The sequence below is a fragment of the Typopeltis vanoorti genome, chromosome 21, assembly GCF_054136105.1.
Source record: "Typopeltis vanoorti isolate ZY-2024b chromosome 21, IOZ_Tvanoo_1.0, whole genome shotgun sequence".
NCBI lineage: Eukaryota > Metazoa > Arthropoda > Arachnida > Uropygi > Thelyphonidae > Typopeltis > Typopeltis vanoorti.
Window position 1 is genome coordinate 56,307,380 of NC_143569.1, and position 19,671 is coordinate 56,327,050.

General features: G+C 37.7%; 1 protein-coding gene across 4 annotated transcripts in view; it reads left to right on the forward strand.

Annotated features, from left to right (window-relative positions):
* Window positions 1-19,671, forward strand: part of LOC150094869 (dynein regulatory complex subunit 3-like) — a 304,780-nt gene that overhangs the window by 247,004 nt on the left and 38,105 nt on the right. For all 4 annotated transcript variants that reach the window (XM_090411304.1, XM_090411301.1, XM_090411303.1 and 1 more), the window contains 2 exons: window positions 3,848-4,000; window positions 13,460-13,717. In XM_090411304.1, coding sequence (XP_090267430.1) covers window positions 3,848-4,000; window positions 13,460-13,717 — 411 coding nt within the window. The remainder of the gene's footprint in view (window positions 1-3,847; window positions 4,001-13,459; window positions 13,718-19,671) is intronic.

Consider the following 19,671-nt stretch of genomic DNA (forward strand, 5'->3'; position numbering starts at 1 on the left):
AGAAACCAACAAACTTCTTTCCAACACTCAACATGGCTTTTGTGAATATTGTTTTATGTTGGATCCTTTCATCCATTTAGAAGCATGTATAAGAGGAAAAAACAAAATATCAGTTTCAGTCTTCTTTGACATGGAAAAAGCTAATGACACTGTCAGCTTGGAGATATGTCATATTAAATGATATTTTTAATATTTGTCTCAGGGAATACCTTCCTGTATTTATTAAATACTTTCTGTCCAATTAAATCTTCCAAGTCAAAGTGGAAAGCACTTTATCTTGGCTATATCATCAAGAAGAGGGTTTGCTCGAGGCATTGTCTTAAGTGTGATGCACACTTTTCTCTCAAAGTTAATTCAATCACTGAACAGTTTCCCTTAGCAGTAGAAAGTACTTCACAATTTACTGTCATTCTTGCAATATGAAGGTAATTGAAAGACAACTTCAGCTATCAATCAATCATGTCCTTACATGGGCTCTTAATGATGGGCTCAGGTTTTCAGAAGAAAAAAAAAAGTGCCTGTGCACACCTCTGCTGAAAATGTATTCTTCACCCAAATCCTTATTTTAGAAAAATGACAGTATTATTCCAATAGCACTAGAGGCAAAGTTCTTGAGGCTTATTGACATGAAGCATTCATTCTTCACACACGTTGTCAAATTTGTAAAAGTGCAAAAGAGCATTGAATATCCTTCATATTTTATCCCCTACTGAATAGGCTGCAGATCAATGTCCCTTGTTCTGCCTTTATTGTGCACTTATATGGTCAGAGAGAGCATAGTTTGATGGTTGGATCCTATCCATCATCAGTCAAGGTATGTGAATAGCTACTGGTGGTTTTCATGCATTGCCCAGAGGCTTTATTATTATTATTACCCCAAGACCTCATGGAGTCAAAGACTCATCTGGGAGGCCCTTTTATCACACACATAGCTCATCATACCACATCTTAAACACACTCAAACTCCTTGCAGACACCACACTCTCAGGCAAGGCATTCCAATCATCCACAACTCTGCACGAAAAAAACCTGCCTCTCACTCCCCTACTCACACCCTCTTTATACAGTTTCCAGGGATGACCTCTGGTTTTCCCCTGATCTCCCACTATTCTCTGTAGAACTTCTCCACCATTGATCTTATATGTTGAAGCAAATGAACCTGCTCTGTCACTTTGAAAGAAACAGTTTTTCTCCTGATTATGCACTAAAAATAGTCTTTTCCAGAACATCCAACCAAGACTAGTATTTTTTTCTTTACGTTGGGAAGCTCAATATTACACAAATCAGACTGCCATACACCTCTTTGGTGTGCATGTAAAAGAGATTGTGCAAGTTATTGGTATAAATGTTGATACTGTTACTAGCACTGAATATTACAACATTCTTCCATGGCAGGTTTGCACTCCATTCTGCAACCTCTGACTATCCCATCTACAGAAATCTCATACCCCATGATGTGTCTACCAGCAGTTGTTTAATGCTTCTTGCCCATCTATACTGATTACTCAAGATCTAGGTCCTCTTTTGGTTGTGCTGCTCTGTTTCCTGACCTTATTATATTCCAATTAGATCCCACTTGAGTGCAGTAATTATACAGCAGAGTTGAATGCAATTCAACTTTTGCTTGGGCACATAAAACTGCTGCAAAAAAATGTATGATTTAGTTAGATTCATAGTGTTCTTTATAGGCTATCTCTTCTCCTTTGTATAATCCACATTCAGTGCTGAGTGAGGTTTTACAATTGTTGTACACGATTTCTTCTTTCACTATGCGTTATTCCCGCTTCCTATGCAGGGCCTGCATGTTACTTAGATGCGACCTTTGTTAGTACTACTCCCAACCGACCTGTTGCCTAGCCTGCCGCTGGGGGATATATTTTTGACTAGAAGCGTATGTTCACGAGGCCGGTTTGCCTGCGTGTGGGATGAAAAATGCCAGATAAACTGGTGGAAAAACCCTACTGCCCAAGACCGGCTAACTTGGCTATGGCTGAGGAAGATCCTCAAGTTCCTCACGTCTTTGACGGGAATCGAACCTGGGACACTCCTTCCCCAGGCATATGGTTGTGAAGTGCAAAGCCACTAGGCTAACCACGTGGGCAATTGTTGTACACAATTTAATGTCTCTTAATTTTGATTTTTGCTTGTGCTAGAATGCTCTGCACACCCCAAATCACTAAATCTTTCTGCATGGTACTCCTTACAGCTTCAGTTGGTTCTTCTCTCACTGGTATTCTTGACCTTTTCTACTTTTACTCTCTCTCTCTCGCCTTCCATTTTCCTTCCTTCCTCTCATCTCTTTACTCTTCATTCCTTTCATAGATATCTCTTTCTCATTCTGTTCACCCTCTGATATGCTACTGGTATCTACAAATTGGTACTCAAGTCACCCAGTGACTTGAATGCTTTAGCTGGTAAACACCAGCTAAAGATGGAGGCAACATTTGTCTTTTGTAACAGATGATAACAGATGAGAAATTTTGTTGATAGGAAAATATCTGCAATTAAGTTTGAAACTTGAAAATTCTATCAGTTGGTTCAGAGATACCAGAAATATAAAGGATTGAAACCCTGTGGTCTGTCAAAGAATCTTTAGGAGTTAGAACATGAGTCAGTTATCTGTTGGATTTGATGAGAGTTGTATCCATTTAATTCCATTAAAGAGTTGATATTGAGAAGTTCTTGTTGTAAGTTTGAGGGAGAGGAGCACACATTATGCACTCTGTTAATTAATGACTTGATAACATCAGTTTTTTGGGAGGTGTGATGAGCAGACTTTTGATAAATGTAACTGCTAGTAAAGGTAGGTTTCCAATAAACACTGGTTGACAAAGTACTGGAGGCTGTGTGAGTAACAAGCATATCCAAGAATGGTAAACTTCCAGTCCAGTATTTTCTTTTTATTTATATAATGAATTGAATGCATGAGTGAAAGCTATTGTGATGTAGAAAGGCGGTAAGTTCATTTTCACAATGAGGCCAATCAGCAAAAACATCAACATAACAAAACTAAAGAGGATTTGGGATGAATGGATGAGAACAGGGTGTCTTCAAGATGATTCCAAATATAGTTTGCCCAAAGTGTAATTTTTTTGTTTTGGTTTATAGTTATGCCACAGGTAACTTTAAAGATTAACTTTGGCATTCTTCTTTTCCTTTTTATATCAAGTTCATCTTTTATTCTTAATCACTTATATTCTTAATATGTTTTTATATTTTATATTTTTACTTCAGATTTTTTTTATTTGGTCTCATGATTGATTATCGCTTCCATATTCTGAATTCATTCACTACCTCATCTCATTGCTCTCAGTAAATTTCAACCTCAGTGTTTTCTTTTTGCTTTTAATTTTAAATTTTAATATTTTAAACAACTTTCTTCAAGTGATGTAGCTTAATCTTAAAGGAAACAACTGCAAATTAATTTTAAATTCTATTGATTCAGAAGAGTTAATACCACAAAGGTAGGTTGATGAAATCATAATATGATTATTTTCATTAAATAACGAAATAATGTCTTTCTTTTTTCTGTGACCTATGTTAAAGCACCTGTAGCCAAAAAACCAGCTCATTATCGTACTGAACTCCATAAAAGAAAAAAAAAGCTTGCTTATTTGTTTTTATAGACAAAATGTTTTTTTATTGCTAGCCATCCCAGAACATTGTTTGGTGGCTAATTTTTTATTAAAGTAAAACACTTTGACTCACAAAAGGAAACATCTGAGATCTTTTTAGCTTCCTATCTCTATACTTAAAAGGATAATACAAATTTCACACATTAGAAATTTCATGAAAAAATAAGAATCTACTTTTGACATGAATGTATAACAGCTTGAAATCTTTTTAGGTATTTCAGGATGTGATGTCATTGGATCTTGATAGTGAAGATGCTGCTGTTGTTCAGACAGTAAATGAAATTACTAAAGAGTTTGGAAGAGAGTCTTCATCCTTGTGGAATACTCTGATGGGACTAGAAATGGAGTTGGTTGACCAGCTAGAGGCAATTTACAAACTTTTCTCATTTGGTATTATTGCTAGCACATGTGTGTGTGTGTGTATGTGTGCATATATAATTTTTTTATAAATATTGTTTCCGGAAATTTTTTGTGTTACTCCTCCAAATTAATATTAATGCTTATGGCTATTGTCGTAGGAAATCTTATACGTTGGTTATACATGCTTACTAAATAACTTAAGGAATTCACAACGTACAATAGAATATAAATTAAATTAAACTTTAATAAATATTTCCGATATTTCGGCAACATCACATTGCCATCTTCACAGGAACTTAAAATAAAGACACGTGCATGCAGGCACTACACACACAGTAAATGAAGAAGAAGCGATGAAGCTATTGTTTTTCCTAAAAGTCCTGATGGTGCCCCCTGGCGGGCTATGTAGGTATTCTTGGCCGTTGGGCTGAAGGTCTTCTGATGTATGTCTCCCAAATTTGGGGCAGTCTCATGCAACTAAATTTGTTGAGGTTTGGCATGTTTCTTAGGGCTGATGCTGATTCCATGAAAAGTCTTTCAAATTTGAATTTACTACGGTGTATTACTGTAGCTTTCTTCCACCGTATTCTGTGGCGTGTATCCAGAGCATGGTCTGCAAGACCAGAGTGGCTGTACTGGTGAAAACTGATGTAGTCCTTGTATTCTGAAATTCTGATTTTTACTGTCCTGCCTGTTTGTCCAAAGTAGGACAGCTTACAGCTGCAAGGGACCTGGTATACACCAGGTAGATCTAGGAAAATGGTTGGTCTTTTGTGGAGCAGATAAGGGACACCAATTTTCTATATCGACTGTAACAAGAGGTCAAGTCATATTTTTTTAAGATTTTGGTGATTTTTTCCGAGGTGCCTCGGATGTAGGGAATGGTGATGGATTTAGAGTAATCCTTGTATGGGTGGGTTTTCTATAAACTGAGAAAACCAAGGTTCCATCGGGTTGGCGGGTGACTAGTGTGTCTAGGAACGGGAGGCTATTGTTTTCCTCCTTTTGCAGGGTGAATTGATTCTGGGGGTGTTGGTTGTTTAAGTGTGTTAAGAAGGAGAGGAGTGTATCAGAGCCATGCAACCAAATAGCAAACACATCATCAATGTAGCGAAGCCATATGGTTGGTTTTTGTGGGGCAGAGTTTAAGGTTTTCTCTTCAAAAATCTCCATAAAGAAGTTGGTCAAAGGAGGGGAGAGTGGTGAACCCATGGCTGTCCCCTCTATTTGTTTGTAGAATTTTCCTTGCCAAACGAAATAGCCTGAGTTCATTGTGAACTGAAATAGGGCTGAGATATCGGGAGAAAATTTAGCTTGGATTAACTCTAAAGTTTCCTTGAGTGGAACATTTGTGAATAAGGAGGAGACGTCAAACTGACCATTATTATGTTAGAGTGTAAGGTTTTCTATGCTGGCTTTGAAGTGGGCTGAGTTTTTTGTGTGATGGTATGTTGTCAGTTAGTGTGTGAGCACTTTAGCCAAATGTTGAGCTAATTTGTATATGGGGGAATCGATGCCATCCACTATGGGACGTAATGGCACATTTTCTTTATGTATTTTTGGGAGTCCATATATCCGGGGGGGGGGGGGGTATATGGAGTTGAACGGTTTTAATTTGTTAGTAACTTCTACAGGCCAAGAAGTGACCTTCTTAAGGAGCCTGTGCAGTTTTCTAATTTGTGAGTTGGTGGGATTGTATTCAATAGGGAGGTAAGTAGCCCGATCTAATAATAGAGCATTAAGCTTACCTGTGTAGTCCGTTTGGTTAAGTACTACTGTGGCGTTTTCCTTATCCGTTTTGGTGATTACTATTTGTTTGTTTTTCTTCATTTCCTGCAGGGTTTTTATATTCCTTATTGGATATGTTAGTTTTTGATGGCCTTGCTTTGATGAGAACACAAGCTACATCTAGTCTAATATTGATGGCGATGTGATTTGGAAGGTGGCGGATCCCACGTTCAATTTGGATCATTATATCCTCGGCCGGTATTTTTCTGGGAGCAATGACGAAGTTGTGGCCACGTGAAAGAGCGTTGAATGCTTCAGCCTTGAAATTAACTGAAGAAAGGTTGACCACAGTGTTGGTTGGAAGTTTAGGTTCGGAGGTCGAGTTCTTTTTTAATTTCTCAAATTTCTTGATGTGTCGACCTCGTATTTTTCAAATTTTTTATCTGCAGCAGTGCACGAGATGTTGTATAAAATTGACCAAAGCTCGTTATTTAATGTGCTGGAAAGCTCTTCTTCAAGCGCCAGAATAGCTAAGTTTGCATCAGCTAGGAGAACGCGCGTGCTGGCAATTTGTTCTTGTAGGAGCACTTGGCTGGTGCAGTTATAAATTCAGATAGCCTTTTGTGAAAAAAAATGGTGCTTGAATTTAACACAATTTGTGATTACCTGATTATCCCAGCAGTGTTTTAGGAAGGTCAGACGATTCAGTTGTCTTGATAGCTTCTGCTTCATTTTACCATATTTGCGGGCCTTCGTGCGATGGAATCTTCGTGGATGATAGTAATTCTCATAGGAAGGCTTATACGTTGGTTATACATGCTTACTAAATAACTTAAGGAATTCACAACGTACAACAGAAATATTTGTACATTGCCGAAATATTGGAAATATTTCGGCAACTTACTAAATAACTTACTAAATGACATGCTTACTAAATAACTTAAGGAATTCACAACGTACAACAGAAATATTTGCACGTTGCCATCTTCACAGAAACTTAAAATAAAGACACGTGCACGCAAGCACTACACACAGTAAATCAGCAAGAAGCGTGGAAGCTATTGTTTTTCCTAAAAGTCCTGATGGTTCCCCCTGGCAGGCTATGTAGGTATTCTTGGTCGTTGGGCTGAAGGTCTTCTGATGTATGTCTCCCAAATTTGGGGCAGTCTCATGCAACCAAATTTATTGAGGTTTGGCATCTTTCTTAGTGCTGAGGTTCATTCCATGAAAAGTCTTTCAAATTTGAATTTGCTACGGTGTATTACTATAACTTTCTTCCACCGTATTTTGTGACATGTATCCAGAACATGGTCTGCAAGACCAGAGTGGCGGTACTGGTGAAAACAGATGTAGTCTTTGTGTTTCCAAAAATGTGTGTAATGCCTGCGTGCACGTGTGTCTTTATTTTAAGTTCCTGTGAAGATGGCAACATGACGTTGCCGAAATATTTATTAAAGTTTAATTTAATTTATATTCTATTGTACGTTGTGAATTCCTTAAGTTATTTAGTAAGCATGTATAACCAACGTATAAGCCTTCCTACGAGAATTACTATCATCCATGGAGAGGCCTGCCAATACGGTAAAATGAAGCTGAAGCTGTCAAGACAACTGAATCGTCTGACCTTCCTAAAACGCTGCCGGGATAATCAGGTAATCCCAAATTGTGTTAAATTCAAGCACAATTTCTTTTCACAAAAGGCTCTCCGAATTTATAACCAGGCCAGCAAAGCGCTGGTACGAGAACAAATTGCCACCACACGCCTTCTTTAGCTGATGCAAACTTAGCTATTCGGGCACTTGAAGAACTTTCCAGCGCGTTAAATCACAAGCTTTGGTTAATTTTATACGATGACTCGTGCACTGTCTGCAGATAAAGAATTTGAAAAAATACGAGGTCGACATATCAAGAAATTTAAGAAATTAAAAAAGAACTCGACCTCCGAATCTAAACTTCCAACCAACACTGTGGTCAACCTTTCTTCAGTTAATTTGAAGCCTGAAGCACTCAACGCTCTTTCATGTGTCCACAACTTTGCCATTGCTCCTAGAAAAATACCGGCCGAGAATATAATGATCCAAATTGAACACAAGATCCGCCACCTTTCAAACCACATTGCCAACAATACTACACTAGATGTAGCTTGTGTTCTCACCAAAGCAAGACCACCAAAAACCAACATATCCAATAAGGAATATAAAGCCCAGCTGGAAATGAAGAAAAACAAACAAATAGTAATCACCAAAGTGGACAAGGGAAACGCCACAGTAGTACTTAACCAAACGGACTACACAGGTAAGCTTAATCCTCTATTATTAGATCGGACTACTTACCTCCCTATTGAATACAATCCCACCAATAACAAATTAGAAAACTGCACAGGCTCCTTAAAAAGGTCACTTCTTGGCATGTAGAAGTTACTAACAAATTAAAACCATTCAACTCCATACTCCCCCGGATATGTGGACTCCCAAAAATACATAAAGAAAATGTGCCATTATGTCCCATAGTGGATGATTCCCCCACATACAAATTAGCTAAACATTTGGCCAAAGGGCTCACACACTATACTGGCAACACACCATTACACATAAAAAAACTCAGCCCACTTCAAAGCCAGCATAGAAAACCTTACACTCCAACATACTGACATAATGGTCAGTTTTGACGTCTCCTCCTTATTCACAAATGTCCCACTCAAGGAAACCTTAGAGTTAATCCAAGCTAAATTTCCTCCCAATATCTCATCCTTATTTCAATTCACAATGATAAGAAGGAGAACAATGAACTCAGGCTATTTCGTTTGGCAAGGAAAATTCTACAAAGAAATAGATGGGACAGTTATGGGTTCACCACTCTCCCCTCATTTGGCCGACTTCTTTATGGAGACTTTTGAAGAGAAAGCCTTAAACTCTGCCAAAAAAAACCAACCATATGGCTTCGCTACATTGATGATGTGTTCGCTATTTGGTTGCATGGCTCTGACATACTCCTCTCCTTCTTAACACAGTTAAACAACCAACACCCCAGAATCAAGTTCACCCTGGAAAAGGAGGAAAACAGTAGCCTCCCGTTCCCAGACACACTAGTCACCTGCCAACCTGATGGAACCTTGGTTTTCTCAGTTTATAGAAACCCCACCCATACAGGCAGATACATCCACCAATAATTCCCCCCCCCTCCCACACACACACACACACAATATGGAATAATTAAGACACTATACAACAGCGCTAAACTAATCTTTTCTAATGACAATGCCTTAACCACTGAACTAAACCACATCCTCAACACTTTCTCAGCCAATGGCTACCCCTCCCCCCCAAAAAAAATCCAAAAAAAAACATTGAAACCAATAAACCACAACCCCCCCCTCTTTCACAACAAGGATTACTCTAATTTCATCACCATTCCCTACATCCGAGGCACCTCAGAAAAAATTACCAAAATCTTAAAAAAACATGACTTGACCTCTTGTTAGAGACCATATAGAAAATTGGTGTCCCTTATCCAAGGACCAATGACTTCCCCTAGGCCTAACTGGTGTATACCAGGCCCCTTGCAGCTGTAAGCTGTCTTACTTTGGCCAAACAGGCAGGACAGCAAATATCAGAATTTCAGAACACAAGGACTACCTCCGTTTTCACCAGTACAGCTACTCTGGTCTTGCAGACCATGCTCTGGATACACGCCACAGAATACGGTGGAAGAAAGCTACACTAATACACCATAGCAAATTCTAATTTGAAAGACTTTTCATGGAATCAGCGTCAGCCCTAAGAAACATGCCAAACCTCAACAAATTTGGTTGAATGAGACTGCCCCAAATTTGGGAGACATACATCAGAAGACCTTCAGCCCAACGGCCAAGAATAACTACATAGCCCGCTAGGGGACACCATCAGGACTTTTAGGAAAAACAATAGCTTCCTCGCTTCTTCCTCATTTACTGTGTGTGTGTGTAGTGCCTGCATGAACGTGTCTTTGTTTTAAGTTCCTGTGAAGATGGCAACGTGACGTTGCTGAAATATTGGAAATATTTATTAAAGTTTAATTTAATTTATATACTGTTGTATGTTGTGAATTCCTTAAGTTATTTAGTAAGCAATGCTTATGGCTATTTTGCTTATTTTCATAAGGAGTACTTCTTGTATTACGTCATTGGGTTTTTTATTCCAATTAGATTAAAACATTGAAGATATGCATTTAAAAATCTAAATTAAAAGAAAAGTGATATAAAAGGAATGATTTTTGACATATCCTTGTAGAATCCTCGAGATTAACTTTTTATGGAATGGCATCAGAAATATATTGATAAAAAGTATATATAACTGAACTTTAAACCATTAAAATGAACTATGAATAATGAACTATAAACCATTTCAGGACTATCATTTGAATAAATACATCAGACTTATTTTTTTCAAAAGGGGGGGGGGTAAAATATATGGAGACTGAATATGCAGTAATTAAAGACGTTCGAACTAAAAATTGAAAAATTCATACAGTGATTTTATAATGGTCTCATGTCAACGAGGAACTTCAAAAGGAGCAAAATATAAAAAAAAATGGATAAAAATGGGAGTGCGGGATATGAGCCATTTTGACTAAGTGTTGTCTTCAGAGCCCATGGACAAAGTGGAGTCTATGGCTTTATATTTGTATCAGATTTTCTGTGTTGCTTTCTAATGGTGGGAATATAGGCCTGATTTTCATTTTGTGGAGCTTCTAGCTCTCTGAGATTACATAGAGGCAGTGGACATTTATGGAGTTTTTGTCACATTCAATGGCTATAGTTTCTGATATCCTCTGCATTGTTTCATTAATCTGTATGTCAAATATGATGGCTTTTTAAATTTGTGGGATATGCTTCTGTTGAACATCTGGGTTGCAATTTCTGTTTTCCTGGTATTTTTTTTTTTTTTTTTTTTTTCCTTATTTTGGTTTTTCCTCTTCTTATTATTTAGATAGTCTGGAATTGGTATATTGGAATCATGTAAGTGTGCCTGTAATCTTGTCCATAATGATCTGATCATGGAACCTGTATAAGTGACATTGCAGTCATGCTGGCAAGGAAATTTGGACACCACATTGTGGTATTCTAATATTTCCTTGTATGAGTGTAATTTTGTAGGCTTTAAGAAAGTTGCTAATTTGTGACTAGTATTAAACACTAATTTATAGTTGGTGTGCTTGACAGTGGCACACTCAGGATTTAATCTTGGGCAGGGGGGGGAGCCTGAGTTGATTAGATAATTTGAGATTACACACTATGCATTGCATTCGACCTATGACTGAGCATCTGCAGTGATTGCCAATACATGATACCCGTGATCTCCTCTGACCCGGCTTGGACAAATGAAGCCGCGCACAGTCTGCCCGAGCACTACTTTGTTCGCCTTGCATTCACAGCGACCGTGATTCCCAAGAGCTATAGGGTATTCTCACCTTATGTGACTGCTAATTCATAAGTAGTATAGAAAGAAGACATGACACAACATACATAAAAGAATGAATTTTAATTAGGAAAAAATTTTTGGAAAATTTTCTGTTTCTGTTTTCCCTTTTTCTTTTGGAGGGGCAGTTTCCCTTGCCCTCCCTATGGGTGTGCCACTGTGCTTGAATATATATTTATAAGCTTTGTATGTATTCTGAATATATGGTAGCTTAATGATTTTTGTATGTTGAAAAGTTTTCTTTCATTATGTGACTGGTTAGACGAGCTTTTGCTGTTTGGTTTGCATAATTTATTAGTTGTGTGGGTAGTTTTGGTGTTTTTAAATATCTATGCTAATTTTCTAATTTCCATGTTAAGATAATTATTTGTAGCTGAAAATTTGAATGCATTTATAAATTGTGAAGAATAACTGATTTTTTAATAGATATTGAAGTCATAGGTAGTTACCGATATGTATAGGTTTGTAGAATATTTTTGTGGCTATTTTGTTGTTTTAATTAATGTTAAGTTTAGGAAATTTATAGATTTTTCATGTTCTGTTTCTGTAGTGAACTTTAGTCTATTGGTTGGGCAACCCATAGATATTAGATATAAAAAGGAACTTATGGGGTAGCCAGTTTTTGGTCCATGCTTGTTTAATTCATTGGTGACATTGATTATTTTTCATAGAATACTGGAAAGAGAAAAACAGTAGCACTTGAAAGATATTCAACTCCCCAGGCATATACTATTGTTTTTCCATTTCTATAAGAATTAAGACCTTGCAGTTGGAGTAAATTTTTTGCAAAGAGATTGGTGGATAGAGAGACATTATAACTAAGGATAGTGAGTTCAATAGGAGATATCAGAGATGATGTGCCTGATATCTTTTCTTTTTGTCTGTTCTAACAGCTATGGCAGACCTCCTACATTACGAGGGTGGTCTGAAAAGTTTTCGGCCTAACAATGAAAAAACGAAATTATAATTTCAAAATTATTTTTATTTTTCAACATAATCTCCCTTAAGACTAATACCTTTATTCCAGCGATGCTCCAGCGCCATTATCTCATCCCTGTAGAATAAGATCTGTAAAATACCCCACTACAGCTGTAATCATCTCTTGATTCGAAGAAAAACGATGACCAGCGAGGAAGAGTTTTAGTTTTGGGAAGAGATAGAAGTCAGAGGGAGTCAAATCTGGGGAATAGAGTGGATGTTCCAATAATTCATAGGGCAGATCCTTTAATTTTCCCATTGCCAAAACACCTTTGTGGGCAGGTCCATTGTCCTTATGAAAGATGATTTTTTCCTTCTGCAAACCGGGTCCTTTCTCATGAATTTTTCATCTAGTCTAGTTAAAAGATCGGAATAATATTCCCCGGTTATTATTTTACCCTTTTCAAGATAATTAATAAACAAAATGCCTTTAGCATCCCAAAACATCGATGCTATAACCTTTCCTGCTGATGGAACCAACTTTGTCTTAATTTGGCGCTGAACAACTGGCTTATGTCTACTGTTTTGACTGCTGTTTGGATTTTGGTGTGTAATTATGAATCCAAGTCTCATCCATAGTAATAAATCAATGCACAAAATCTGTTTTATTCTTGTTAAACTGCCCCAAGCACTGTTCGGGGATTTTCATGCGAGTGTGTTTTTGATCTGCTGTGAGCAAGTGCGGTACCCATCTTGCGCAAAGCTTTTTCATTTGCAATTCTTCGTGCAAAATATATCCTACATGTTCTTTTGAAATGCCTATAGTCTCAGCAATTTCACTCACTTTGACTCACCAGTCATCCAATACCATATCGTGCACTTGATCAATGATTTCTGGTGTTGTTACACTTTTTGGACATTCTTCATGTGGATCATCTTCAAGGCTGGTATGGCCACATTTAAACTCAGCAGCTCATTTCTTAATTGTTGAAAATGAAGGAGAAGAGTGCCCATAAACTTTTAGGAACTTAGAATGAATTTCTTTTGCCATTAATCCTTCTTTTACAAAGAATTTTATAACTGCATGATACTCAATTTTATCCATTTCAAGAGATACAGACAACAATTTTTCTTCAGACAGCTGTATAAATCAAACTACTTGATAGAATAACTTGCAGTTTCACATGGATGGTTATGACAGATGTACCAACTTTGAAAAAAAAAAAAAAAAATCGTGCCGATAATGTTGCCATCAATGGTCGAGGCCATGAACTTTTCAGACCACCCTTGTAGGTCTCCATTAGAGATCATCTAGTAATAACAGTAATATGTGTTTCACTAACATCTGTTTCTTTATTTCAGGATATTTATCGAGAGTTTGAACATCAGATGAATACAGTAGCTGAGAAATTTATAAACAGTGTACATCAGTGTATAAATAAACTTACAGAATTAGAAGCTGAGTATGTAACACAGATGAAATGCATAGGAACCACATTAATAAGTAATCTAATGAAAGAATCCCAATCCCTAGAAGATGAGGAAGAAAAGAAAATAACAGAAACCAAAGAAAATGGAGATGAAGAGGAAAGAGTGGAACTAGATCATGATCTAAAATCAGTGAGTATAATTTGCAATACATTGCAATATATTTGCAATGTATTACAAATATCCTTATTGAAAATTAAGATTAAAGTTCATTGTGTAATAATACTGGGTATCAATGCTTAGCACTGTTCTATTTAGTAGAATATGATAAAAAAAACTCTTTAAAATATATAGACATCTATGTACGTTCTGTGCTAGATCACAGATTTGTGATTATTTAGGTCTTGGAATTGGAAGGATTCCTGGCGTGTGGACTAAAAGAAGATCTTTTAAGGTGGAACTAGGACTAAACCTAAATTTAGTAAGAATTTTTTCAGAAACTAATGAACCCCCCCAAAAAAAGCATAAGTTAGATCGGACATTTCATGCTATGCAGCATAGGTGTGTTAAATGGGGGGAGGGGGGGGGAGAGTCTGCTTTACCATTCTCTTCGCATTTTATTAAAGTGTCTCACAGAAGTATGTATGCGGTCCATGTGGATTATTTTACAAAGCTGTTTGATAGATGATCATATGGTTAATTTGTTTTCCTGTTAAAGAATTGGGTTGGTTAACAAAGTTACTTTGTGGTTGATGGATAGGTATTAGATGATGTTGTCAATATAGAATTAATAGATGCCATCGTTTATAGGTCTGTTTTAGTTTAATATTTTCATCAGTAGTGGTGATAGTATGACAAATGAAGTTATTATTCTCTGTCATCTGTAGATATGTAATTATGAGAAAAGTACTGAAAGGGTAAGTAGTGCACTTTAAGATATTGGCATTTTGGACAAAAAATGAAAAAAGATTGCACCTGTGTGCTTATGAAAATATAGACATGATGCACTGTATGATGATAAATGTTGGCCAGCATATTAATGGGCAACAGTTGTAAGCATGAAGGAAGCAAAGACTAACATATCAATTAATATAAGCGTCACATGCAGAAATAGTTATAAAAAAAATCTTTTTTCATGATAAGAAGTCAGATAAGTAAGGAGAAGTTGGTGGAATCTCTCTCTCTTTCTCTATGTGAGATATTAATTTACCCACTTTTGCATCCTATGTGAACAACTCAACCTCAGGAGTCTAAATCTGGGCACATATTAGGCTTCTGGATTCCTTTTTTTTTATGGAGAATCCATCCACAAGAGGTTGGTCAGCCTTAACCGTTGATGGGTAACAAGAAACTTATTCACATTTGACTTGAAAAGCTGTAGATAATATTCCTTGGGAAGCGCTGTGGTGGAAGACTATTTCAGAGGGTAGTAGTGGAAGGGATGAAGAAATTTATTGTTGGTTAGATGCTGCTGCTGCATGCATTTAGATGGATTTGCAAGAGGGTGGGGAGAATTATTGATGCCAATTCTGATGAACAGTGGCTATAGAAGTATTTACAGAAGATAGATGCTGTGGAAACTGAACACCTGTGTGAAAATGAGTGGAGTGTATTAATGAGAAAGGGCTCAGCAATCAATCTTAACTGCTCTTTTCTATATAGAATCCAGTATTTTCAGGGAGCTCTTAGGGACACCACCCTAGATATGAGAGCAGTATTTAATGGTTGGGTCGATTTGTGATTTCTGTAGGGTTAGGAACTGTTTGGAGTTAAAGTAATACCTCAGGCAGAAGAGAAAACCTAATTTTCTGGAAGCAGAGGAGGCAATATTTGTGATTTGTTTGTGCTAAGAGAGATGTGATGTTAGAATTATTCTGAGAAAGTGAATCTCATCTTGAATAGAAATTTAAGTATTGTCAAGGGTAAAATTGGAAGAACAGGGTTCTTTTTTCTGGGAAATAATACAGAGCTATGTTTTGCTAGCATTGAAGTTGAAAATTTTATCCAAACCCCATTGATGAATGTTTTGAAGATCAGAATTTAAGGTAGTATAGGTTAGAATTCTGGAAGGTATGGTGATTCGTGCTTTGCAAGGTTTGTCAAATGAAAAGAAGTACAATGTGCTGCCCATATGATCCATATAAGGGAACAGAAGTAAGTGAATTAAGAAGTAAATAATTTGCTTACTTTTTATAATCAAGTGACAACAGAGTTTGATAAGGGAAATAGCTACTCAGCATACTGCTAAACTTTGCAAAACCATTTGACAAAATTCCACATAGAACTCTACTGCATAAAGCAGTTTTTTCTGTTTGATTCTGTGCATGGCATATCTATCAAGGTTTGGCTTTCTGGACTAGACATTGACCTATAATTGCAGTGTAATGCCTTGAATACCTTGCACAGAATCAAATGGTAAAAAACTACTATGCTTCACCACAGCCAATGCAAACTTTGATGAGAAGATTGGAAAAAGTACTGAACAAGTCACCACATTTATAACTGGCCTATGTAAAAAATAAATAAAAATATAAAAAAATTATAAAAATTAATTTAATAATGGGGGGGAGGGACAAATAAACTTAGCCCACTCACAGTAATAACGTACTATTATAGGCTCACAACTTTTTATGAGAGAGAATTGTATTAAAATACTATATGTTAGCTCACCTGTGATATGAACAGAAGTAAGTGAATTAAGTAATTTGCTTACTTTTTATAATCAAGTGACAACAGAGTTTGATAAGGGAAATAGCTACTCAACATACTGCTAGACTTTGCAAAAACTATTTGACAAGATTCCACATAGAACTCTACTGCATAAATTGCAGTAAATTGGGAACGATATGAATCTGGTGATTTGCATTGGAGGGTGGCTGATGGCCAGATAACAAAGAGTGCTTTATGGAGGGTACAGGAGAAGCCAAATGACCAGTGGTGTACCACAGGGCTCAGTACTTGGTCCTCTGTTATTTAATTTGTATAACAATGTTATAGGAAATGATTTGCAGGAAATATTCAGTTGTTTGCTGCTGGTGCTAAACTAGGAAGAACGATAGTAAATGAAGGTAATGCACAAGATCCTTTGGAAGACTTAAACAGAATAGCAGTATAAGCAAAGATAAATGGCTGCCAGTTTAATGTGTCCAAGTGCAAGGTCATGAAATTTCGGAAGAGATCAGAAGTAGTGTACTATGTTATTATTATTATTATTATTATTATTATCCTGGCCTCCAAGGAGTCAAAAGACTCATCGTGGGAGGTTATTTTTAGGAAACACAAAGTTTATCATACCACTCCTTGAACCCATTGACTGTTCCCATTCCAACCACTCTCTCAGGCAATGCATTCAAAGGTTTAACCACCCTCTTTGCAAAGAAACCACTCCTCACTCTCTTGCACACAACCTCCTTTAATAACTTCACGTGATGCCCCCCTTGTCATCGCTTCTTCCCGTCGTTCCACCAAGTGAAAAAACTCTCCAATGTCTACCCTGTAATTCCTCTCAACAGATTAAAAGTCTCGATCATATCACCTCCTTCTTCTATCCACCAAACTCTGCAGTCCACATCCCCTCAGTCGATCCTCATAACCCATATTGTACAGTCCTGAAACCATCTTTGTTATCTGCCTCTGTACCCTTTCCACAGTCAATTTATCCCCTTCAAATCATGGGGACCAAATCTGAGAACAATAGTCTAAGTGTAGTCTGATCAGGGCCTTATACAATGGAATGATAACTTTTTTTATCTCTGCAGGTCAGCATCCTTCTCAGTATTGCAGCAATCCTCTGAGTTACCCTCACCACCTTTGCAATATGCTCCCTGAATTTCAGTTTTCTATCAATCATCACCCCAGATCTCTTGTCTCCCCTACTTCCTCCAGTACAGCTCCTCCAATCGAGTATGCATCCTCCCATCAATGGATCCCAAATCTCAAGCCTTTTAATTTTGCTACATTGAACCAATACCCCCATTCATTTGTCCATCTGTCTAGTATATTCAAATCCTCTTGAAGGGCTGCCACATCTGCAGTATTACTGATAACCCTTCCCAGTTTCACATCATCCGCAAACAACTGAATGTCCCATTGCAATCCATTGACAATATCATTGATATAAAGGTTGAACAATACAGGTCTCAGTACTGAGCCCTGTGGAACCCCCCACTTGTAACCTTCTGCTTCCTTGATATTGCCCCACCAAACACAACTCCCCGATACCTATCAGTCAGCCAATCCAGAATCCACTTGACTAACCTGACATTTAAACCCATGTGCTGCAACTTAAATATCAGCTTATCGTGTGGCACCCTCTCAAATGCCTTTGTAAAATCCAAAAAAATGGCAGTATATGCCTTTCTCTCATCAACTGCTCTTGTCACTTTATTATAAAAGGCAATCATATTACTAAAGCTAGAGCACCCCTTAACAAATCCATGTTGATACGGGATTAGTTTATGTGGGAATTGTGATGAATGAAGTGGAGGTGAATAGTCTGTTACAGAACCTTAATATGAATACATCTGTGGGATTGGATGGTATACCGGCACGGGTCTTACGTGAAGCAGCTAAAGAATTATCAGTGCCCTTGACCACTTTGTTTAATCTGAGTCTCGGGTCTGGTTTAGTCCCGAAGGTGTGGAAAGAGGGGAAAATAGTTCCACTGCATAAAGGAGGATCCAAGACTACTGTTGCAAATTACCGACCGATCAGGAGTCGTTGTCAAGGTCTTGGAGAAAGTAGTCAGGGGAAAAATACAGGAATGGATTGATGAAAATGAGATACTGTATGGGGGACAGCATGGCTTTGTGAAGGGTAGATCATGCTTCAGTAACTTGCTCACGTTTTATAACACAGTGACGGTTGAACTGGATAAGGGTAATGGGTTTACAGTGATACTGCTAGCCTGGCTAAGGCATTTGACAAGATACCACATGGAATTCTAATCCGTAAACTGCAACATATGGGAATGGATATAGGGTTGGTGAGATGGATAGGTGGGTGGTTGATGGAGAGATATCAGAGAGTAGTTTATTCAGGAGTAGAGTCCAAAAGACGGCCTGTACAGTGGTGTGCCACAGGGTTCTGTTCTTGGACCTCTTCTGTTTAATTTGTTCATTAACGATATAGGGAAGGATCTAAGAGGAACAGTTCATTTGTTCGCTGATGATGCAAAGTTGGGTAAGGCGATAGTGAATGCAGAAGATATCAAAATCTTGCAGGATGACTTGGATAGATTGGAGTTCTGGGCTAAGGAGAATGGATGTCAATTTAATGTGACAAAATGTAAGGTTATGCATTTTGGGGTGAAAATATTAGCAGCAGTATACCACATTGGTGGAACTGTACTCCAGGAGATTGATGAGGCCAGTGACTTGGGAGTGTTGGTGGATAGGGAGATGAAGTTTAGGGAGCACATTGCAAAAGTGACTAAATCAGCTCATCAACTCACTTGGTCGTTGAAAAATACTTTGACGAGCAAAGACAAGCAAGTTATTGTTCCTCTGTACCGAGCCTTGATAAGACCTCATCTTGACTACTGTGCCCAGATTTGGTCACCTAAGTTTCTTCTTGATGGGGAGGAGGGGGAGAGGATCCAGAGGTGAGTGACCAAGATGATAGCAGGTCTATGGAATGAACCTTATGAGAATAGGTTGAAGATTTATGGGTTGCAGAAATTGGTTGATAGGCAGAAAAGGGGAGATATGATTGAGACATTCAAATTGTTAAAGGGTTTCTATAGGATTAATTCAGAGGATATTTTTGAGATCAGGACTGGTGGTGGGAGAACTAGGGGATATATATGGAAGCTGGGCAAGAGTGTGGCTAGTAAGGGTGTTAGAGCTGGGTTTTTTACTTTTAGAGTGGTGAATGAGTGGAATAAGCCGCCAGTCTGTTGTGGGTGCTATGACAGTGAATGAGTTTAAGTCGATGAGTCTAAGGACTCCCTGGAGTCGCCCATAATAATAATGAAAATAATGATAATGATACTCACAGATAACATTACCCTCATATGCCCAACGCTGTATATAGTCCCTCACTATTTTCTCCAAGACCTTAACAACTGCTGATGACACACAAACAGGCCTATAATTAGACACTTCCAGTCTGCTACTGCCTTTATGCAGCGGCACTATCTTACCTTC